The sequence below is a fragment of the Microplitis demolitor genome, chromosome 10, assembly GCF_026212275.2.
Source record: "Microplitis demolitor isolate Queensland-Clemson2020A chromosome 10, iyMicDemo2.1a, whole genome shotgun sequence".
Taxonomy (NCBI): Eukaryota; Metazoa; Arthropoda; class Insecta; order Hymenoptera; family Braconidae; genus Microplitis; species Microplitis demolitor.
Genome location: NC_068554.1, coordinates 13,266,851 through 13,286,420, shown reverse-complemented (window position 1 = coordinate 13,286,420; position 19,570 = coordinate 13,266,851). Strand labels below are relative to the sequence as shown.

Below are 19,570 nucleotides of genomic sequence, written 5' to 3'. Positions count from 1 at the left end.
TTTGAAAATTTTTTATCTTCTTTTCGATATTTCTTAATAAGAAATAAATCATTTTTAAATAAATAAAATTTTCGAAGAAGGGTTTTATGATTTAAATATTCGCGCATATTTCATGTTAATTACAACAGAATAAGATAGTAACGCTCTACAGCGTTAATGTGTGTAAACTAACTATTTTGTATCCAAAGAAGAGTCATCTGGTAGGAGAGTTTTCTCTCTGTTGTATTAGTAACTTGACAGTATTCACAGTGGTAACTAGTATTGACAAAAAATCCCTACACTATAAAAAAGAAGCAAGACTACAAGCGTCTATGATCGTCTCTTTCTTCTAATAAAATGGCAATTTTGTGCTGAATCATTATTATTTATTTAATAAGATTCAGAGTGAATTTGACAAAATGCATCGATTAATTTATTCATTAAATGACAAAAAATATAGGGTAGTTAAAAAAACACAATATCTGCCAAAAAATTACATACAAATAGCTGTCAGTGGTAAGTATTAAATCATATTTATCGATGATTAATTTTCTTTAAACCGTATCGTCAAAACTATGCTAGCTATCTATAACCACCGGCCTGCGCTAATCATTTTAATTCGTTAATTTTTTGCTCTATTAATCGTTGAATTCATTTTTTCTATTTACAGTATTATTGTCTTATATAATTAACATAGTTCTATCATCATTATAACTTTCGAAAGGCTCGACAATTACTGTTTACAAAAAAGTATAAAATAGTTTGAATACTGTAATATCGTCACCGCCATTATTGAGCAAGTGTATATAGATTGTTTGACAGTTAAAAATAATAAAAAATTAGTAACCTGACAAGAATTAAATAATTAGGGTATTACTGAAAAGTTAAAGCCGATTTCATAAAATTATAAAAAATTTTGTTGATTTTAAGTTTAATTAGCGGTCCGGAAGCCCATTCTTATGGCTTAAAGGTTAACAGTCCCAATATTTTTTTTTCAATTGTTTAACGAAAATTTTAATTAAATAATTTTATTACTTGAATCTTCTTTTTTTTCTATATAAAGTCTATGGTGTTTTAGTCATGCAAATATATTTTCGTTAATTCATTTTTTTTATATTGTAGATGTCGAAAATTTATCATCTATTTGCAATATATTAAACGCTGACATGCCGATAGTATTAATTAAACGTGTAGATTGTCACGATAGGAATGTACGTTCGACTACAGAAACGAAACCACAAGATCCTAAGGTTTGTAGCTTTTTCAACAACTGCTCTTAAAATACCATATGTGAATGATATAAATATAAATTCATGTCAATGAGGAATAAATATTATATTGAAAGATTATTGATTTTTGCGTAATTTTAAGATTGTTATAAATGAAGAAAATAAAGAGAACAACGAAGTACCAACAAGCACAAATGCTGTAAGTTTTGTTGGCACAGAAATATATGAGGTTCCAGTCATTGATCATGATATTTTGGCTAAAAAAAATGTATTGACCGGTACAAGTACTGATGAAAAGCTTCAGCTAACAGACTCGAAAGTAAGAGTCAAATTTGACTCTGACTTGAAACATTTTCATGTGAATTCAAATGTGATTTCACAAGAAAAAGGGTCAGAAAATAATGAGGTTTGTTATTTTTCACGAACTGCACATTCTACATGGAAAGAATTATATTATGATTTATTTATTATCTACGTATAATTAATAATTTATTGATGATATTTTGGAGTTATTTTTTCAATTTTTAGATACCACAAAATGTTTCACATTGTTCAGATACTAAATGGATTGATGATACCAAAATATATAAATCACCAGTCATTCAGGATAATATTCCTAATTTTGAAAATCTATCGGATGAATTGAATACCGACATGAAGTTTAAACAAGTAGACCAAGACATGATTATTGAATTAAATTATGAACATGCTAGTGTGAATTCAAACGACTTAGTACAAGATCATGAGGTTAGTTGATTTTAACAACTGCTCTTATCATTCTATACATAAATAATGTTAACATTAATTTATAACAATGAAGAATAATTGTTATTTATTTGCTTTCATATCATTCTTCCAACACAATACATAGTTGATAATTTTTTCAATGCAACTTCAGTTTTTTTTTTTTTTTTTTTTTTTACGTAGATTTTTTTTTGTTCTTATTATTACCAATAACTCAAATACTAAAATTTTACACGCATCTCAAATAAAATATTTTTTTATTATAAGGTTATTTTTTGTTTTTATTGCAGTACTTGTTGTAGTTTGTTTAGCACCTTTAAATAAATCATAAGACAATACTTGTTAATTTTTGTTATTACTATTTCTATTCAGCATGAAATAAATTGAAAAAATTATCTGTAGATATACATTATACGGTTGTTTTTCCTCAGATTGTAATCGAATCAATTAAAATTTATGAATGTATTTTTTTAAAGTGCTAATTAAAAAAAGAAAGAAAAACAATCATGAGGAGTTTCGTTAAGTCTAGCTTTTCTTGTTTCAAGTTCCATTACGCCCACATAAATATTAATAATTTATATCTGATATATTTCTATGTTCCTTATTTTTTTCTATCAACATGTTTTACATTTCGGTTGAGATTTTGTAAATATATTAATGCAATTTCCTAAAAATTAAAAAAAAAAAATTTTTTCACAAATTTGAAATAGTTCAATTATGTAGTCACAAAAATTATTATGAATTTCTAACTAATATTAAACATTTTCTAAGATATCATAGTTAAATGTGACTTAAAATTTACAATTTCTTTTACAGAATAATTTTGATGCAGTTTTTTATCAAGAATGTAATGCTCAAAGTGGAAATAATTTTTGTGCTGCACAATTCACTTCATCCGAAGATGATTTAATTGAGGCAGTAATCATTCCAAGTATTATCGATGAAACAAGCACTGAAGAGTATGATTTATTAAATTACGAATCAAATTATGAGGTTATTTGGTTTTCAATATTAATTTTTGACAAATACTGGAATATAAACTATAACGTTTACCATTATTCATATTGTTACAGATCTCTGATCAATTAGAAAGTATTCTGTCATCTCGTTTAGACAGTGAAACCGTAGAAATTCTACGAGATTATAACAAAGGTGATGATGAAAATAGTCATGATTTATCAATTCTACGATTAAGGCAACGTAGTGAAATAAACTACAACAACACTTCTAACTCTCTATTGGGACATAATTCATTTGATGATAAAGACACCAGTGATATAGATTTTGATCCAATCAATTTAAAACATTCTTCTACAATAATAGAAGATTCTACACAAAGTATACTACAAACTGGGACAGTAAACAATATTGATACAGCAGCTGAAAATAAATTAATAAACGTTTTTCCGTTATCGTCAGAAGTACATAATATCGTGAGTAATAATTCAACATTAATCAAGGTTCCGCTTCCGTCGAAAGGATCTTGTGATAATTCAGAATTAAAAGCAGAAGGTAGTGTTGTTACCGACGACGCTGGAAACGTCATTAGTGTTGAACCGCGTTGGAAAAAAAAATATTTTTGCATTTATTGTCACAAGTTAGTAGTTAAATTACCAAGACATATTGAATTAAGGCACAAAGATATTGAAGAAGTACAACAGCTCAAAAGTACTCCAAAAGGTCAGTTACATTTATGGATAATATCGGATTTTAAGTTGAAATATATTTTTCCGTTTCACCTGTTCCGAAAGTATAATCTTAGAGTGCTGAATGGTGTGCTGTCCATAATCAATTACCAGACACCTAAGTTACCGTTCTCTTTATCAGTTTAGACCCTAAAGTGCTCACTTTGTAGCCTCTCTACGATATTGTTTTTTTTTTTTAACTTGACGATAGTAAAAAAATTTGAATCTAATTTTATTTACTTTGACGTTTTTCATTATATTTATATAGAAGTAAATCTGTAAGCCGTCGTCCAAGATCTGATAAAAAACCTGCTAGTGATTATACTACTTGTCCTAGGTGTCTGAAAACTGTTACCAAGGCAAATTCTCGCAAGCATTTTTCTAAATGTATTAATACTAAACTAGAAGGATCACGTTCTTATAAATTTCTTGGCCGCTATGTAGAAGGGCGCGTTCATAGTGCCGCAAGTGATACATTGAGTTTAGTCATTTTTCCAGTGTTCGAGGAGGACAAAATTGTTCGTTTGATCAGATATGATTGGCTAATGATTTTATACGGCAACAAATTATGTATAAAGCATACACCACATTACCAGCATAATTTAATCCGTGCAAAACTACGATTAGTGGGTCGTCTCTTATATGCTGCAAAAGAAATAAATCCTGAAATAAAAGATCTAGCGTCACTTTATACTCCCGAATATATCGATACAATTGTTAAGTCGATTGAAGTAGTTGCTAAAATAAATCGGTTAGAAAATTCTTGTGGGGCACCTTCCTCGGCATTGAATTTAGTAACATATCTAAAACACATCAGAAAAATATTAGAGAGTGAACTTGCAAAACAAAATGACAAGGAAGGTCTAGACCGAGTCGCAAGATTTGAAAAAGTTTATTGCATTGAAATGCCGGATTCTATAAATAAAATTGCAATGGAGGCTCAAAGTAAATTGAAGAGACAAAAAGTCGTGATACTGCCTATGACTGAAGATATTAAGAAATTAATTAATTATTTAAAAAATGAACGAAAAAAATGCTTCGATAAATTAAAGACATGTTTTAATCTCTCAGAGTGGCTTAATGGTTTGAAGCTCGTTGCAGTTTATCTCCTCGTATTTAATCGTAGACGAGTTGGTGATATCCAAAATATACTTTTGAGTGACTTACAACATATAGAGTGTATTGACAAAAAAGCTGACTCTGAAGAATTTAACTTATTAGATGATATCGGTAAAAAAAATTGCTCAAAAATTTTTCAGGATCGCCATTAGAGGTAAAAAAAATCGTACTGTAGCAGTTATAGCAGGTGCTGATATAATTGAAGAGATCAACATAATAATTAGGCATCGTCTTAGTGCAAACGTGCCTCTTAAAAATGAATTTTTATTTGGGTTGCCTAATTCTATTGATGGTCGTATAAGAGTCGTAAACATTTGTAAAGAAATGAGAACTATTTCGAAATTATGTGGAGCGAAAAAACCAGATTTACTTCGCGGAACCGGCCTTCGGAAGCATGTAGCTACGAAATGTATCGAACTTGAATTAAATGATAATGCGCTTGGTGATGTAATTAATCATTTGGGTCATTCTGAAAAGATCCACCGCGATTTTTATCGACAACCAATTAAATCCAAAACAATCGTTCAAGTTGCCAAAGTTTTGGAGGCAGTACAAGGTGATGTTGACTATGATTCAGATGAAAATGTCGATGATCTTAGTGACTTCATTGAAATTCCGGGTAGTGTACCTAAAAATGGCTTACAAAAAAAGTCTAAAGGAACACATGTTTATGTTTCACAGCCATCCTGTTCGAATGATAATACTGAGCTTGCTAATGAGTATGATTTGCATGATTTAGAACCTTACTTAGGTACAAATACGGTCATTATTGAAAATATGAATGATGATATTCCAGAAGGTTTGAGTTTATCCACAGATACTGATGTTAACCAAAAAATAATTAAAAAAAATTGTGAAATGACTGGTAAAATGGTTTTTGGTTTCCATTTATAAAATAATTATTATTTCATTTTATTTTTAATCTATTTTATCTATATGATTGATTTTATTTTCAGAAAAAATGGAAAAAAAGAGATGGACTGAAAATGAAAAACATATTGTGTGTTCGGCATTTAGTCATCATTTGCAAGCTGGCACTTTGCCACATTTAAAAGATATTGACAATCTTATGGAACAGCATCCGTGTTTGCAAAGTCGATCTAGACAATCAATCAAAACCTGGATTTCGAATCAATTCAAAACTCCTTCGAAACCAATATTCAGTAAGCTCAAAATAATTGGTAATGAAGCTGTGCGATTGAACTTGACAAAAGTAATAAAAGACAATAGTGACAATACTCCACCACTTGCTTAAATCGATTATTTCTAATTTTATTTAAGTTTCAATTAAATTAGAGTTTTTTCATGTATCACCTTACTTTTGTTCTAAGAGGACATATTTTATACGCCAATTTGACTTTAAAAGCTCTTTAGAGCCAAAACGGCCTATAATGTTTTCGTTGCCAATCGTTTAATGAATTTATTTAATAGTTAAAAGCTAAAGAAAAATTTTGAAAGACAGCAAAATTGTTGTGTAACATTAATGAATTTCAGTTGAATATAAAAATTATTTGAAAATCTGTCGTTTATTTATTTAGCCGTCACCTAAAACACATAAGACAACTAACACCTATGTTTTCTTCAATAGAAATAGAAAAAAATTTTTTTTTCTTTAGGTTTCTGAAAACATACCTATAAGATATCGAATATATATTGTTTCGCTCAGGAAGTGTTGGAGTAAATAATTAGTTATGCTGGTGTTTTATCAGCAAAGTTGAGTGAGGTATTTCCTACATTTCACGTAATATTTTGTGTAATCTGACTGATTAATAACATGATTAAGACATTTTAATTCCAGTTTTATTATTATTATCTTTTTCATTACTCAAGAATTACTTCCTAGGACCTCAAAACCTCAACATCTGATGAAAACTCGATTTTCGAAAATCGGGGTGAAAACAATAACTTCCCGAAATTTTTGAAAATCATCAATTTTCTTAGCAAGAAGTTAAAAAAGTAAAATACATATATAAATGATTTATTCAATTATAAAGCCTAAATATTCCACGGTATAACTCATTGTTGACTCGCATGTCAAATCATTTAATGTTGTTAATAACTTTAAGTCTCCAATATCAACAATAATATGATTCATATATAATTAAATGAAAACTATAGACTAATGTTACTAGAGTGTATCACTTTGGGGCAACCTTATTTTTTTCAACGCACTAGCAAGTTTTGTGCTTGCAGGAAAGTAAAACAAGATTTTTGTTGAAAATAGAGCTCCTGATACTATTATAAACAGGTGGCTCAGCGCGATTATCTATTTTCCATTTAAATAACAGAGAAAGAAAAAATTTAAGCTTGGAATTGTACACTTCAGCAATGGGTTATTGCACAAAGAAGTTCAGTATAACAAACAAAATCTCTTATTATTTTTTAATAAATCTATCTGTTCAAAAATAATTGAAGTTTTAAGTCAAATTCGTAGTCAGCTTCGTAATTTTCTTACTTCTCCGGTGAAACCATCAGGCTTATCACAAAATGTCATAAATTTTTTTTTGTAGACAATTAAATTTCTTACAAGTTATTTCGAATAATGTTTTTTAAAATTCTGTACTGTTTTCTAGTTATTTTTATTTTAATATCAAGATCTTGTAATCGATCAGAACACTATTTTTTTTAAGAGCTTAACATTAAAATAAAAATAACTAGAAAAGAATGCGGAATTTAAAAAAAATTTGTCGAGCATAAAGTTGTCTTCAAAAAAGACTTTTTGCCAGTTCGTGACAAGTATGATATTTTCGCCGAGAAAGTAAAAATATCTCGAAATTTACTGTAAATTTGACTTCAAGCTCTAATTACTTTTGGACAGATGGATTTATCAAAATATGATGAGACTTTTTCTATAGAGCGTTCAATTTACTACGAAATAATATCTCGAGATTTTCTGTACAATAAGCCATTGCCAAGTTATAAAATTTCAAACTTGATTTTTTTCCCGCGTTATTCAAAAAGGAAATAGAGAATTGCAGTTAGTCACCTGTTAATATTAATATTAAGGGCTCTGATTACAGCGCGTAGGAGCTGTCAGTGGTAGAAAAAATAAGGTGACCCTGAAATTCCATACCTTAATCAGTACCCTAGTGACCATTTTGATCAATTCTAGAGCAAATCTTGAGGAAGTCAAGGAGAATATAGCAAAATATTATAACTATTAGGGTGATTCATTTCCGCAAAAGTTTTTTTTTTTTAAGTCCTCAAGCAAAATCTTAATCTACATTTAAAAAAAAAAATTCTCACCAAATACGAGCTCTTAATTTTAATGCTAAGTACTCTTCATTTGATTTCAAATATTTCCCATTTAAAATACACGTAAATTAAATTACTTTTTTTTTAACTTTCTAATACTCAGCTGCATTTCATGATATCAACGCAGTTTTGGTCGCAAATTGTAGAGCATTAGGTATTCTTCAAAAGTGACCATAGTTACTTAGCTGTTATTCCACCTGTTTCACTTGTGTCCGTTGCAGAACTCATTTTTCTTATGAAATGGACATTTATTGGCTTGCAGAACGTAAATCAATGAAAGTACACTGAAAATGCTAAGGGGAATTTTATAGGAAATTTTATTCCCTTCAAAAAAAGTTCTATGAGTCAAGTCGCTAAAGTCCATAGTTTCCGAGTTATAATCATTTTAATAATTTGAAAAATAAAATATCAATCGTAACTTTTTTTTTATATTTTCAAATTATTGAAATGACTATAACTCGGAAACTATGGACTTTAGCGACTTGACTCATAGAACTTTTTTCGAAGGGAATAAAATTTCCTATAAAATTTCCCTTAGCATTTTCAGTGAACTTTCATTGGTTTACGTTCTACAAGTCGATAAAGGTTAATTTCATAGGAAAAATGAGTTCCACAACGGGCACAAGTGAAACAGCTGTAATATCAGCTAAGTAACATTGGGCATTTTTAAAGAACACCAAATGCCCTACAATTTGCGATCAAAATCATGTTGATATCATGAAACGCAGCTAAGTATTAGAAAGTCAAAAAAAAAGTAATTTAATTTACGGGTATTTTAAACGGGAAATATTTGAAATCAAATGGAAAGTACTTAGCATTGGAATTAAGAGCACATATTTGGTGAGTTTTTTTTTTTCGATGTAGATTGAGATTTTGCTTGAGCACTTAAAAAAAAAAAAACTTTTACGGATATGAATCACCCTAATAACTATACATACTGTGCTTTCAAGATTTTGACTAAGATTGCTACTAAGGATACATTATTATCTAAAATTATATATGACTTAAAAGTTACGTACTTGACTCATTTGTTATATCAAGTATACGTGAATGTGGAGTTTACTTGAAACATTATTTATTATTTTTAAGATTACTAGTTATTTTCGTTAAAGGACTAAGAAATATTTAGTTATGATTTGATTTAAATAAAACAGCGTATTTAAGAAACGATAAACAAAAAATATCACTTTTATTATTTTTGTTCGCGATGGTTTATCATTACACAAAAAGGATCTTATCGATAAAATTATTTATACGTTATTTGTTATTAGTCATCATTAAAAAAGATTTTCGGTCTTACGATAGAAGAGCTTTCGTGGACTATGACATTACAGCTTGGGTTTTCGCGGACTAGTCTTCAAAAACTCTTCTAGACATATGGATTATCCGCGGACTGTCCTCGAAAACCTTAAATGTCCTCAAAAACCCTCCTAGATATACGTAAATGCCAAAAAATGTCCGCGTAAGCCATACTGGATAAACATAAATTTATATGTAGATGTATTGTCGATAGACATAAATAACGTTGCAATTTGCTTAACGATCAAACTCTTATAAATTAGTTCGTAAACTAATACTTCCATTAAAATTTTCAGATGTTGGACTTGACGGAATAGTTTTGAGAAAACGTCAATTATCTGAAACTTCGTTAGTTTTTTAGATCGTATTGAAAATTAATCAAAATGATTGGGTTTCGAGTTGTATTGTCTACACAATGAATCTTAAGGAATTCATCTGTAAACTCAATATTTTCCCAAAAATTCCTATTAAACAACATAATAGACGCATGGAGTGTTCATGACACTTAATTTTATCATTCGTTTTTAGTCGTGCTAAAATTATAGAAAGAAAACATTATGACCTGGATTTTTTGTCTGTAAAATCGATAATTTAGCTAGAATTTCGGAATCAACAGCTCAATTGAATAACCTCTTGAATAATTAATTATTCAGAACTTCGCTTAGATACGAATTAAAATTCTGATTAAAACATGACAAATACATAATAAATACGTCAGTATAATCTGATTGCAAATTGTATTCTCTTCAAAAAAGAGATTTTCACATTTGCCTGTATACTTAAGAGGTGGGCCAAAATTTTCAGTTGAGTGGCTTGAACTATTCCAATCTGGTCGCCAATTATATAAGTCACAAAAAAGTTTATCACAAATTTTTCCGTAAACTCAGTTGTTTAGTAAAAATTTACAATTGCATCAGTTAAAGTACTAATTTGAGAATAGAAAATAAAGAAATAGAATTTGAAAATTTGTTTATATAATAAATTTATTTTATCTGAGGAAAATTTTCACTTAACGGCAATAGATACGTGAAAAATAGATTAATATTATCTGATCACCATGTGTATACCTTAAAAAAAATGTTATCACGAATTCATCCGTCAACTTTTTAGCTTAATCGCAATTTTTAGTTAAAGGACTCGATGTATTAAATTTTATGGAAATGATTATTTCAAAATTTGAAAGTTCAATCAATTAAATTAATATATTCACTATGAGTAAAGGGACATTGTAATCAATTCATTCGCAGTTATTACAGCAATAAATTATTTTTATCGTCACGTCTTATACAAAGGCTGTGCTGGAATAAACCAGGTGATCGATAAATGATTAATCACGTGGGGTGTTAAATACGTTTCGGCAGGAGGGCTTTTGCGGACTATGTCATTATAGCTTGGGTTTTCGCGGACTGGGTTTTCGCGGACTAGTCTTCAAAAACCCTTCTAGACATATGGATTTTCCGCGGACTGTCCTCGAAAACCCCAAATGTCCTCAAAAACCCTCCTAGATATACGCAAATGCCAAAAAATGTCCGCATAAGCCATACTGGATAAACATATAGATATATATATATATATAAATGATAAGGTGTAAAAAAAATAATACCTAAAGGGCCGGAGTTTTCGAATTTAGTAAGCACCCCGCGCCAGATCCCCAAGAATGGATCCCGAGTGGCATTGCAGTAGAACCGCAGATCGGTTCTATGAGCATCGATATACGGGATACGGAACCACCAACAAAGATCGTTATGCTGAATGTTTAACTCAGCCACCAATCCTTCCAATCGGAATAATGTTCCGTCCAAATTGTTTTCTTGTCGAACAGCCCTTTCCAAAGCATCTACTATGAAATTCATTACTGCATCTATCAACCTTGGAAATCGTATCCACCGAATTGGGATAACAATGTCGTAACTGAATGTGTTTCCCATCTATAAATTATACATATTTTACAACATAAAAAAAATATCCTACACCTATAATACACGAACTAAAGACAGCTAACTTACCTTAATTATTCTATTTAACGTTATAAAGAAGCTCCTTTATTAATCTTCCAAATTTATAATATTTTTTAAAAATTGTTTATGAACTCCCACTGCAGATTTTAAAACTGACATTCTTCTAAGCAATATTATTAATAAAAATTGTTTTATAAAACTCAATAAAACACCCACTGTATATTTTAAAAACCAATTCAAGTAAAATTTAAACTCAGCAATATTTTCTCAATAACACTTTAAAAAACACCAACAGTATAATCCAGAAAATAATTTCTAAAACTGTTTCAAAAAATACTTTTTGGAAGCCTGACTTCAACTGTCATCGACCTTTTCACGATCTCTGAAGTTTGTATAATGACAGATCAATGTCTAGCTCAACAATGAAATCACAGTTGAGATTAAAAATTAATAAACAAACCCATAAAACGATCGCATGTGTGAGAAACACCCATAGAGCATCTCACTCTAACATGCAGTGATAGATATGAGTGTCTCACTTTAACTTGGAATAATTCTATATTACAAGACTTTTTCCTGAAAAATCTATGTGAACATATTATCCACTATGAAATTCACTATAGTAATTTACTTTGTCTTTTATCCTATTTGTGTGAAAATCCCTTTTTTCATATTAATTAAAAATGTACATTTTAAAGATATATCCGAAAATTTTTTGAATGTATCGATAAAATAGGGAATCATGTTAACTCTGCCATCTATCTAAAAAATCGATATTAGAACTGTATTATCCAACTCATACAAATATTCCATCGACTTACAGTTTTATCCGTCTTTAATAACTTCATTTATTTTTTTACATATACCTTTTCAAAAGACATTATCATTATCGATCTCACGATCTAAAGTAAATATATATTGAATTACATATATTTTCACATCTTCGTTCTACGATTTACCCAACATAAACATTTTTTTATGATCCAAATCGTATATTTATAATAAATCTTATATTTGATATCTTAATTCACATATTAATTCTATAATTTATTTAGACGATTGATATGTAACACTCTTCTATGTAATTCCAACATACCCACCGGAAATAAACAATTTTTATGACACCGCTTAATGAGATTCGTACTATCATCGATCTTTGATACTTGCAGTCCCATTATTTAACTCTCTGTTTTAAATCTGTCATCGATAACCGGAAGTAAAAAATTTTTATTACACCGCTTAAATTTCTTACTCGCAGTCTTAAATCTTAAACGGTCGTTTATGTTATTGATATCTAGATTTCTTATTAATCTGTACCACCTAAGTAAATAATTTTTATAACACTCTTCTATGTAATATAACATATCTGTCATCGATCACTCTATCACCGGAAGTCAACAATTTTTATTTTACCGCTTAATGAGATCTGTGCTAGCATCGATATTTGATACTCATAATTCTTAAAAATTTATCATGTATTTATTACTCTCTGTGTTTAATCCTAAACGATCGTTGATAAATACTTTTCTTTTTCAATCTATACCACCCAAGTAAATCATCAATATTTGATATACTCAGTATTATACTTATGAGATTTATTTTTTTTTACTCTCTGTGTGTTCCTCGTTTTGAATACTCAGAAACTTTGATGACAATATATTTATAGTCGAAAGCTTAAATAGCTTGTGAGAACGCACTTAATTTATAGTTGAAGTGTAAATCTTTATGTGAACACATCTTAAAATAATTATTCCTGTTCCACAAGTGTTTGTGATTTAAAACACAGTGTTAATAGAAGAATTAAAAAAAAATGTCCCAACGAGGTTTAGTTAAAGCTCTCCACAATTTAGTTAATACAGTGGCACAATCATATAATGATTTACAATCAGAGGTGGTGGATAAAGAGCAATGTCAGAGATGTTACAATGTTTGTAATGATACAATAGACTATTTTAATACAATTTTGGCAGATCCTAATACCACCATTCAAGTTCGACGAAGTGTACAAGCAAACATAGCAGTTCTTTGTTGGTACAGTAATCAGTTTCTGCAACTTAGTGGACAGGTAGCAGGTGGTGATTTAAGTGTGAATAATCAATCTATTAAGTGACAAGATCTCGAAAACGCTTTTTCCAACAACATTAAGACAGGATCGATAATCAACCGCTCTCACACTGACTTGAGAGATTTTTTGAATGTCTCTAGAGACATTGTCCTGGATAAAATCCAAGAAATGCTGGAAAACGTTGCAGGTGTTAAAGTAAACGTTGAAATTCTATAATAAAACTTTATCAACTGTTTACGAGGGTAAAATTACATTATTACCAATTAATAAAGAACGTTATATATCTTTTACAAAGTATGTCGAAAACACATCAGTTTGCTTACGTTTTATAGATTCATTCAGGTTTATGGCTTCTAGTCTTGACAAATTAGCATCTAATCTGAATGATTGTGATAAACAAATTACTCAACAACATTACAATGATCCGGAAAAATTTAAATTAGTAACTCGAAAGGGTGTATTCCCATACGAGTACATAACTGATATTTTACAAACTTAATGACAAACAGCTGCCTGATCAGGGCTCATTTTATTCTAAATTATTGAACGATGGTGTATCTGATGATGATTATTCGCTTGCTCAATTAGTGTGGAATAAATTTGATATTAAAACATTTGGGGAATATTCAGATTTATATTTAAAAACAGATGTACATCTTTCAGCTGACATATTTCAAAATTTTAGACATAATTGTATGGCTACTTATAGCTTAGATCCTTTACATTACTATACAGCGCCGGGACTTGCTTTCGATGCGATGTTAAAATATACAAATGTTGAACTCGAGTTATTTACCGATCCTGAAATGATGCTATTTATTGAAAAAAGTATCAGAGGTGGTGTATCTCAGTGTACAAATAGGTATGCAGTAGCCAATAATCGTTACATGGGATCCAGCTTTGATCCTAATAAAGCTGAATCCTATTTAAGGTATTATGATGTGAATAATTTGTATGGTGCTGCTATGAGTATGCCGCTACCAAAAGGTTCATTTGAGTGGGTTTACCCGCCTGACGATCAATCTTTTGACGTCGATAACGTAGATCAATTTTTAAACGACATCGATAGCATTGGCTATGTATTAGAAGTTGATCTACATTATCCTCAGGAATTGCATGATCTACATAAAGATTTACCACTATGTCCTGAACATTTTTCACCACCGGGTAGCAAGTATACTAAATTATCGACAACTTTATATGATAAAAAAAATTATGTTATACATTATAAGAATTTACGACAATGTTTAGATTTAGGATTAAAATTAACAAAAATTCACAGAGTTTTAAAATTCGAACAGTCATTCTGGCTCAAGTCATATATCGATAAAAATACAGATTGTAGAAAAGCTGCTAAAAATGAGTTTGAAAAAGACTTTTATAAACTTATGAATAATGCTGTATTTGGTAAGACTATGGAAAATGTTAGAAAATACAAAGAGATTCATATAGCGACAAGATGGGCCGGTAGATATGGCGCTGCTGACTATATTTGTAAGCCTAATTTCCATAGTGTTACTGTTTTTGACGAGAATATGATAATTATTGAATTGAAGGCGGCAAAAGTACGCTTTGACAAACCAATCTATGTTGGTTTTTGTATATTAGATTTATCAAAAACTTACATATATGACTTTCATTATAATTATCTGAAACAAAATTTTGCAAACAATGAATCGAAATTAATGTACACTGACACTGATAGTCTTATTTACCATTTTATTGTACCGGACATCTATGAGATCATCAAACGTGATATCGCCAAGTTTGACACCTCTGATTATCCACCTGATAATGTTTACAATATACCACTAGTTAATAAAAAAGTTTTAGGTCTGATGACAGATGAGAATAATGGTAAAATTATGACTGAATTCACTGGACTTAGAGCAAAGTTGTATGCTTCTAAAATTTATATGAAGATCAGGTAAAAAAGCGAGCCAAAGGTATTAAACGACCGACTTTGCGAACTATCACTATTGAAGATTTCAAACGATGTTTAGAAGATCATGTTAATTTAAGTAAGACACAATATGTAATTAAAAGTAACAAACACTGTGTTAGTACAATAGTTCAGAATAAGACAGCTTTAAATTGGGAAGATGACAAGCGTCAGCTTCTGTTAAACAGTACAGATACCGTACCATGGGGTTACAAAGTATCAAGAGATAATATTGTGACTATTCCGAGACCAAATAAAAGACGAAAAATGTAAAAAATATTTATAAATGTTAGGCTAGTAAAAAAATAAAACTTATATACATGATTAAAAAATTATTTTGTTTTATTTCAAAAATATAATACATTTTTTTACAGATCAGATTTATTTATCCAGCTATTGTGAGAGTTATCAAAGCCGAGCCACCTTACATATAATTTATTTCCACGTGTTTTTATAACTTTTTCTACTAGGTAAACATCCGGATATTTAACTTTGCTGAGTTCTTCATCGTAGAATCCACCTTCTATAGGCTGATCCTGATAGTCTACAAGTCTGTAGGTCGTAGGTACCGTATTTTGTACAGATTTCATAGTGAAAATCTCTGTTGTCCAGTTAGCAGTGTAACCTTTCTCAAATACATGTTTGTGTTTGCTATATTTGTGGCCATATCCACCGGTTGGTAGAGGATGTAAGTCAAAAAACAAGTAGAGCTACCACATCGAGTACTTACAAACATAGACTTGATGAAATACGCTAAGGCTTTGAGGATACCCAATTTCCGCGGTGTTTTCATGAGAAACGATTTGCCAAAAACTGGACCTAAAGAATTCGAATCAGCTATTGTCAATCTTGACGACAGATTTGGACCTGGTACTCATTGGGTTGCATACAAAAAAAGTCGTGATAATGTAATTTATTTCGATAGTTTCTGTGATTTACAACCACCGGAAGACCTTATAAAATATCTCGATGTTGGTAGCGTGGAATATAATCATAAAAGATATCAAGACTTTGACACAATTATATGTGGGCATTTGTGTCTAAAATTTCTTTCCGGACAACGTTAAATTGACATGACTAGTTACTCAGGACATTAGTCATGGCTGAGTCTTTCACGGTAACGCTGACAGGATCGTCCTCCGTATTAGAGGCGAATTATTTCCCACCAATCGAGTTGTTAGAGGAAAAAAATTATGTCTTGGGTTTTGTAGAATTGCTGACATTTAATTCGATACCCAATATAGACATTGGCTACTAAGTTCTATGTAACTTATCCTCTGGACAATGAAGAACAAGAAGATATGAATGAAATTGAGGATAACAACGTTGGAAATATCGATAAACCTGGTGGCAAGAGGAAAAAACGAGATGCGACTATAGTGACAAGAAATGATGATGTTTCATTGGTTCCGAAGATTGATGTGCAACCCGTAAAAAAGATTCCCGAAAGAATTGTTCCTGTTAAAGAAAAAGTAATTAAAATACCAACCGGTAGTTATGAAATTAGAGATATTGAGAAATACATACAAAAGTCATTGCCGAGACTTAGCATCAGTATAAAAGCAGATAATAATGAACTAAGAAGTGAAATTAAATGTGATCAGGTTATAAATTTTATACCTAACGATTTTATTGGTCGGCTGTTAGGTTTCCAGAATCGTCGGCTTCAACCAAACAAAACTCACTCATCGGAATTACCTGTGGCTATACTAAAACTAAATGATTTAAGGTTTGAGTGTAATATTACCACAGGTGCTTACATAAATGAACACAAAGTTCACACAATTCATGAGTTTTTTCCGAGCGTACCACCAGGATATAAGATCGTTGAGTTGCCATCACACGTCATTTACCTTTCAATCACCGCAGATGCTATATATAATATAAGACTACGTATAGTGGATCAGGATGGAAAATTAGTAAATTTTAGGGGTGAAACTATAACCATAAGATTACATGTGAAAACAATATAAAATGGGTATTGTATATGATACAAAGAGTGGCGCAGGCTATAAAAAAATATCAACATGGACAAGCACAATCAGTCGAAGAAGACCTCACAAGGCGTTAACACATCAGAACGAGCTGTTCCTGAAAAGTCTCGGACTACGTTTACGTGGAAGATCAATAAAATAAAATTCAATTTCTGCTGCATAATCCCGTGTCGAAAGACTTAAGTGGTAAGCTGTTGAGTATAATGTCCAATAACGAAGCTTCAAAGAACTTAAGAAAGTATTTAGAGAGCCAGCAAAATAAATATGGCACAGATTTTAAAAATAGCAAAAATAAATATTCGGCACCAAGCGTAAAAGGTAGTACAGCGTACGGCGGTTACGAGAAAGGCAACAAATACGGTGCAGTAGGTGACCGAGGATATAAAAAATAATGGCTATTATATTAGATATTCAACGACCAATTATATTCGATGAGTCAATTGCTCACTATGAACTGCATGCTCATCAACCGTATGCATCGTCAACTTTGAACAACAATGATGAAGTTCGTATCACAATCCAAAATCAAAATTTGTGCATATTTCCTAGCAAAAATGCACTCCATATTCTCGGTAAGTTTACCAAGAGTGATAATACTGCTGTCGCTGCCACAAACAACTTGGTTAATATGGGGATTGGCCACATGATTACAAAATTTCGCTTACTTATGAATGGTGTTGAAGTTGATCGAAGTAGTAACGTTTGTATAACAAATCTGATGAAAGGTTTTGTATCATTCAGTCCAAATCAGTTGAGTGCTTTGGAGAATGCTGGCTGGGTGATGGAAGATGATGTTAAATTAACAAACGCTGCAGGAAGCTTTGATTTATTGATTCCATTGAATATTTTGAGTGGTTTTGCTGAAGATTATCTGAGAGTCCTTATGAATGTTCAGCTAGAGATAATTCTTACAATTTTAAACAGTGACATTAATGCTTACATACAACAAGCAGCAGGTGCTGAGGAAGTAAAGTAAACTTTGCAAAAAATTGAGTGGATTGTACCGTACGTCACCCTATCAGACAAGGAAAAAATTCAAGCATTAAATTATATTACAAGTGATCCGGCTATCTCAATTAGTTTTCGAACCTGGGAATTGAATGAGTATCCGCTGTTACCGGCAACATCAAAACATATTTGGGCTGTCAAAACATCAACACAACTGGAGAAGCCACGTTACGTCATCCTCGGATTTCAAACAGCAAAAAAAAATGACGCTAGGAAGAATGCGAGTCGATTTGATCATTGTACGCTCCGTAACGTAAAATTACTCCTGAACTCACAGAGTTATCCGTACGGAGATCTGAATTTGGACATAAACGACAATCAGTATGCTTTATTGTACAGTGTGTACACTGATTTTCAATCTTCATACTATAATAAAGAGGCTGAGCCACTGTTAACAAAGCAGAAATTTTTGCAAGAAGCTCCGCTCTGTGTTACAGACTGTTCTAAGCAGAATGAGGCAATTAATTCTGGGCCAGTAGACATTCGATTAGAGTTTGAATCCACAAATCAATTTCCACAAAACACAACAGCTTATTGTTTAATAATCCACTATCGGATCGTTGAGTATAACCCTATCAGCAGCACTGTACGAAAATTGACTTGAAACATGGTTGTGCAATTCGATCTGACACCAACTGTACATTATATGTATGCATGGAGTAATGCATACAAAACTGCTAGACAAGGTGAATGGGAGCAAATGGCTCGAGATCGAGAATGGTTTAAACTTGGGATAGAGAGATCAAGATATATTATAGAACCTGTATTGATTAAAAAAATAAACTTAATATTAGGTGTACAAAAAAGTTCTACCCGTTTTTTGTCAAAAAAAAATATATTTGAAAATTTTAAATAAAATACAAATTTTAATCAAAATAACCACCATCAGCATCTACTACCCTTTGCCAACGCTCTGGCAACTGATGGATCCCCCGGCGATAAAAGGCTTGATCTTTTGTCGAAATGAAATCATCTATTGTTTTTCGCATTTCGTTTTCATTCTGTAAGTGTTTGTCAGCCAAGTAATTTTGCAATGAACGGAATAGGTGAAAATCACACGGTGCAAGGTCTGGTGAATACGCCGGGTGTGGTAAAACTTCCCACTGTAAATCATTTATAGTGTGGTGGACGATTGAACTTCTATGAGGCCTGGCGTTATCATGCTGCAGTATCACTGATCGAGGTTTTTGTCCCGCAAATCGTCTTTTACTGTTGATTTCATCTGCTAATTTTTTTAATTGACGGAACTATCAGACTTAACTTAAAATGTTATAGGATCTTTTTTGTAAACAA

General features: G+C 31.0%; 3 protein-coding genes across 3 annotated transcripts; all 3 read left to right on the top strand.

Moving 5' to 3' along the window:
- The first annotated feature begins 295 nt into the window (after window positions 1–295).
- LOC103572990 (uncharacterized) lies at window positions 296–3,811 on the top strand. Its single transcript, XM_053742342.1, has 6 exons — window positions 296–495; window positions 1,102–1,229; window positions 1,351–1,614; window positions 1,737–1,955; window positions 2,769–2,945; window positions 3,026–3,811. Exons 1-6 carry the CDS (start codon window positions 399–401, stop codon window positions 3,782–3,784), a joined length of 1,644 nt encoding a protein of 547 aa, XP_053598317.1. The 5' UTR covers window positions 296–398; the 3' UTR covers window positions 3,785–3,811.
- Window positions 3,812–3,925: 114 nt separating this feature from the next.
- On the top strand, window positions 3,926–6,186 carry LOC106693954 (uncharacterized). Its single transcript, XM_053742324.1, has 2 exons — window positions 3,926–5,621; window positions 5,713–6,186. The coding sequence occupies exons 1-2, from the start codon at window positions 4,859–4,861 to the stop codon at window positions 6,009–6,011; spliced, it is 1,062 nt and encodes a 353-aa protein (XP_053598299.1). The 5' UTR covers window positions 3,926–4,858; the 3' UTR covers window positions 6,012–6,186.
- An 11,474-nt stretch (window positions 6,187–17,660) lies between these two features.
- LOC128668856 (uncharacterized) lies at window positions 17,661–18,881 on the top strand. The gene is made up of 2 exons (XM_053742661.1): window positions 17,661–18,241; window positions 18,350–18,881. Exons 1-2 carry the CDS (start codon window positions 17,661–17,663, stop codon window positions 18,879–18,881), a joined length of 1,113 nt encoding a protein of 370 aa, XP_053598636.1.
- Window positions 18,882–19,570: the final 689 nt, after the last annotated feature.

Excerpts from the sequence above, each read along its gene's own strand:
- LOC128668856 (XM_053742661.1), top strand. The coding sequence starts at position 17,661 with ATGGCTATTATATTAGATATTCAACGACCAATTATATTCGATGAGTCA. Across the intron at positions 18,242-18,349 it reads GCAGGTGCTGAGGAAGTAAA|TTTTCGAACCTGGGAATTGA; the intron begins GTAAACTTTGCA and ends TATCTCAATTAG.
- LOC106693954 (XM_053742324.1), top strand. The coding sequence starts at position 4,859 with ATGATATCGGTAAAAAAAATTGCTCAAAAATTTTTCAGGATCGCCATT. Across the intron at positions 5,622-5,712 it reads AAAAAATTGTGAAATGACTG|AAAAAATGGAAAAAAAGAGA; the intron begins GTAAAATGGTTT and ends TTTTATTTTCAG.
- LOC103572990 (XM_053742342.1), top strand. The coding sequence starts at position 399 with ATGCATCGATTAATTTATTCATTAAATGACAAAAAATATAGGGTAGTT. Across the intron at positions 1,956-2,768 it reads ACTTAGTACAAGATCATGAG|AATAATTTTGATGCAGTTTT; the intron begins GTTAGTTGATTT and ends TTTCTTTTACAG. Across the intron at positions 2,946-3,025 it reads ATTACGAATCAAATTATGAG|ATCTCTGATCAATTAGAAAG; the intron begins GTTATTTGGTTT and ends ATATTGTTACAG.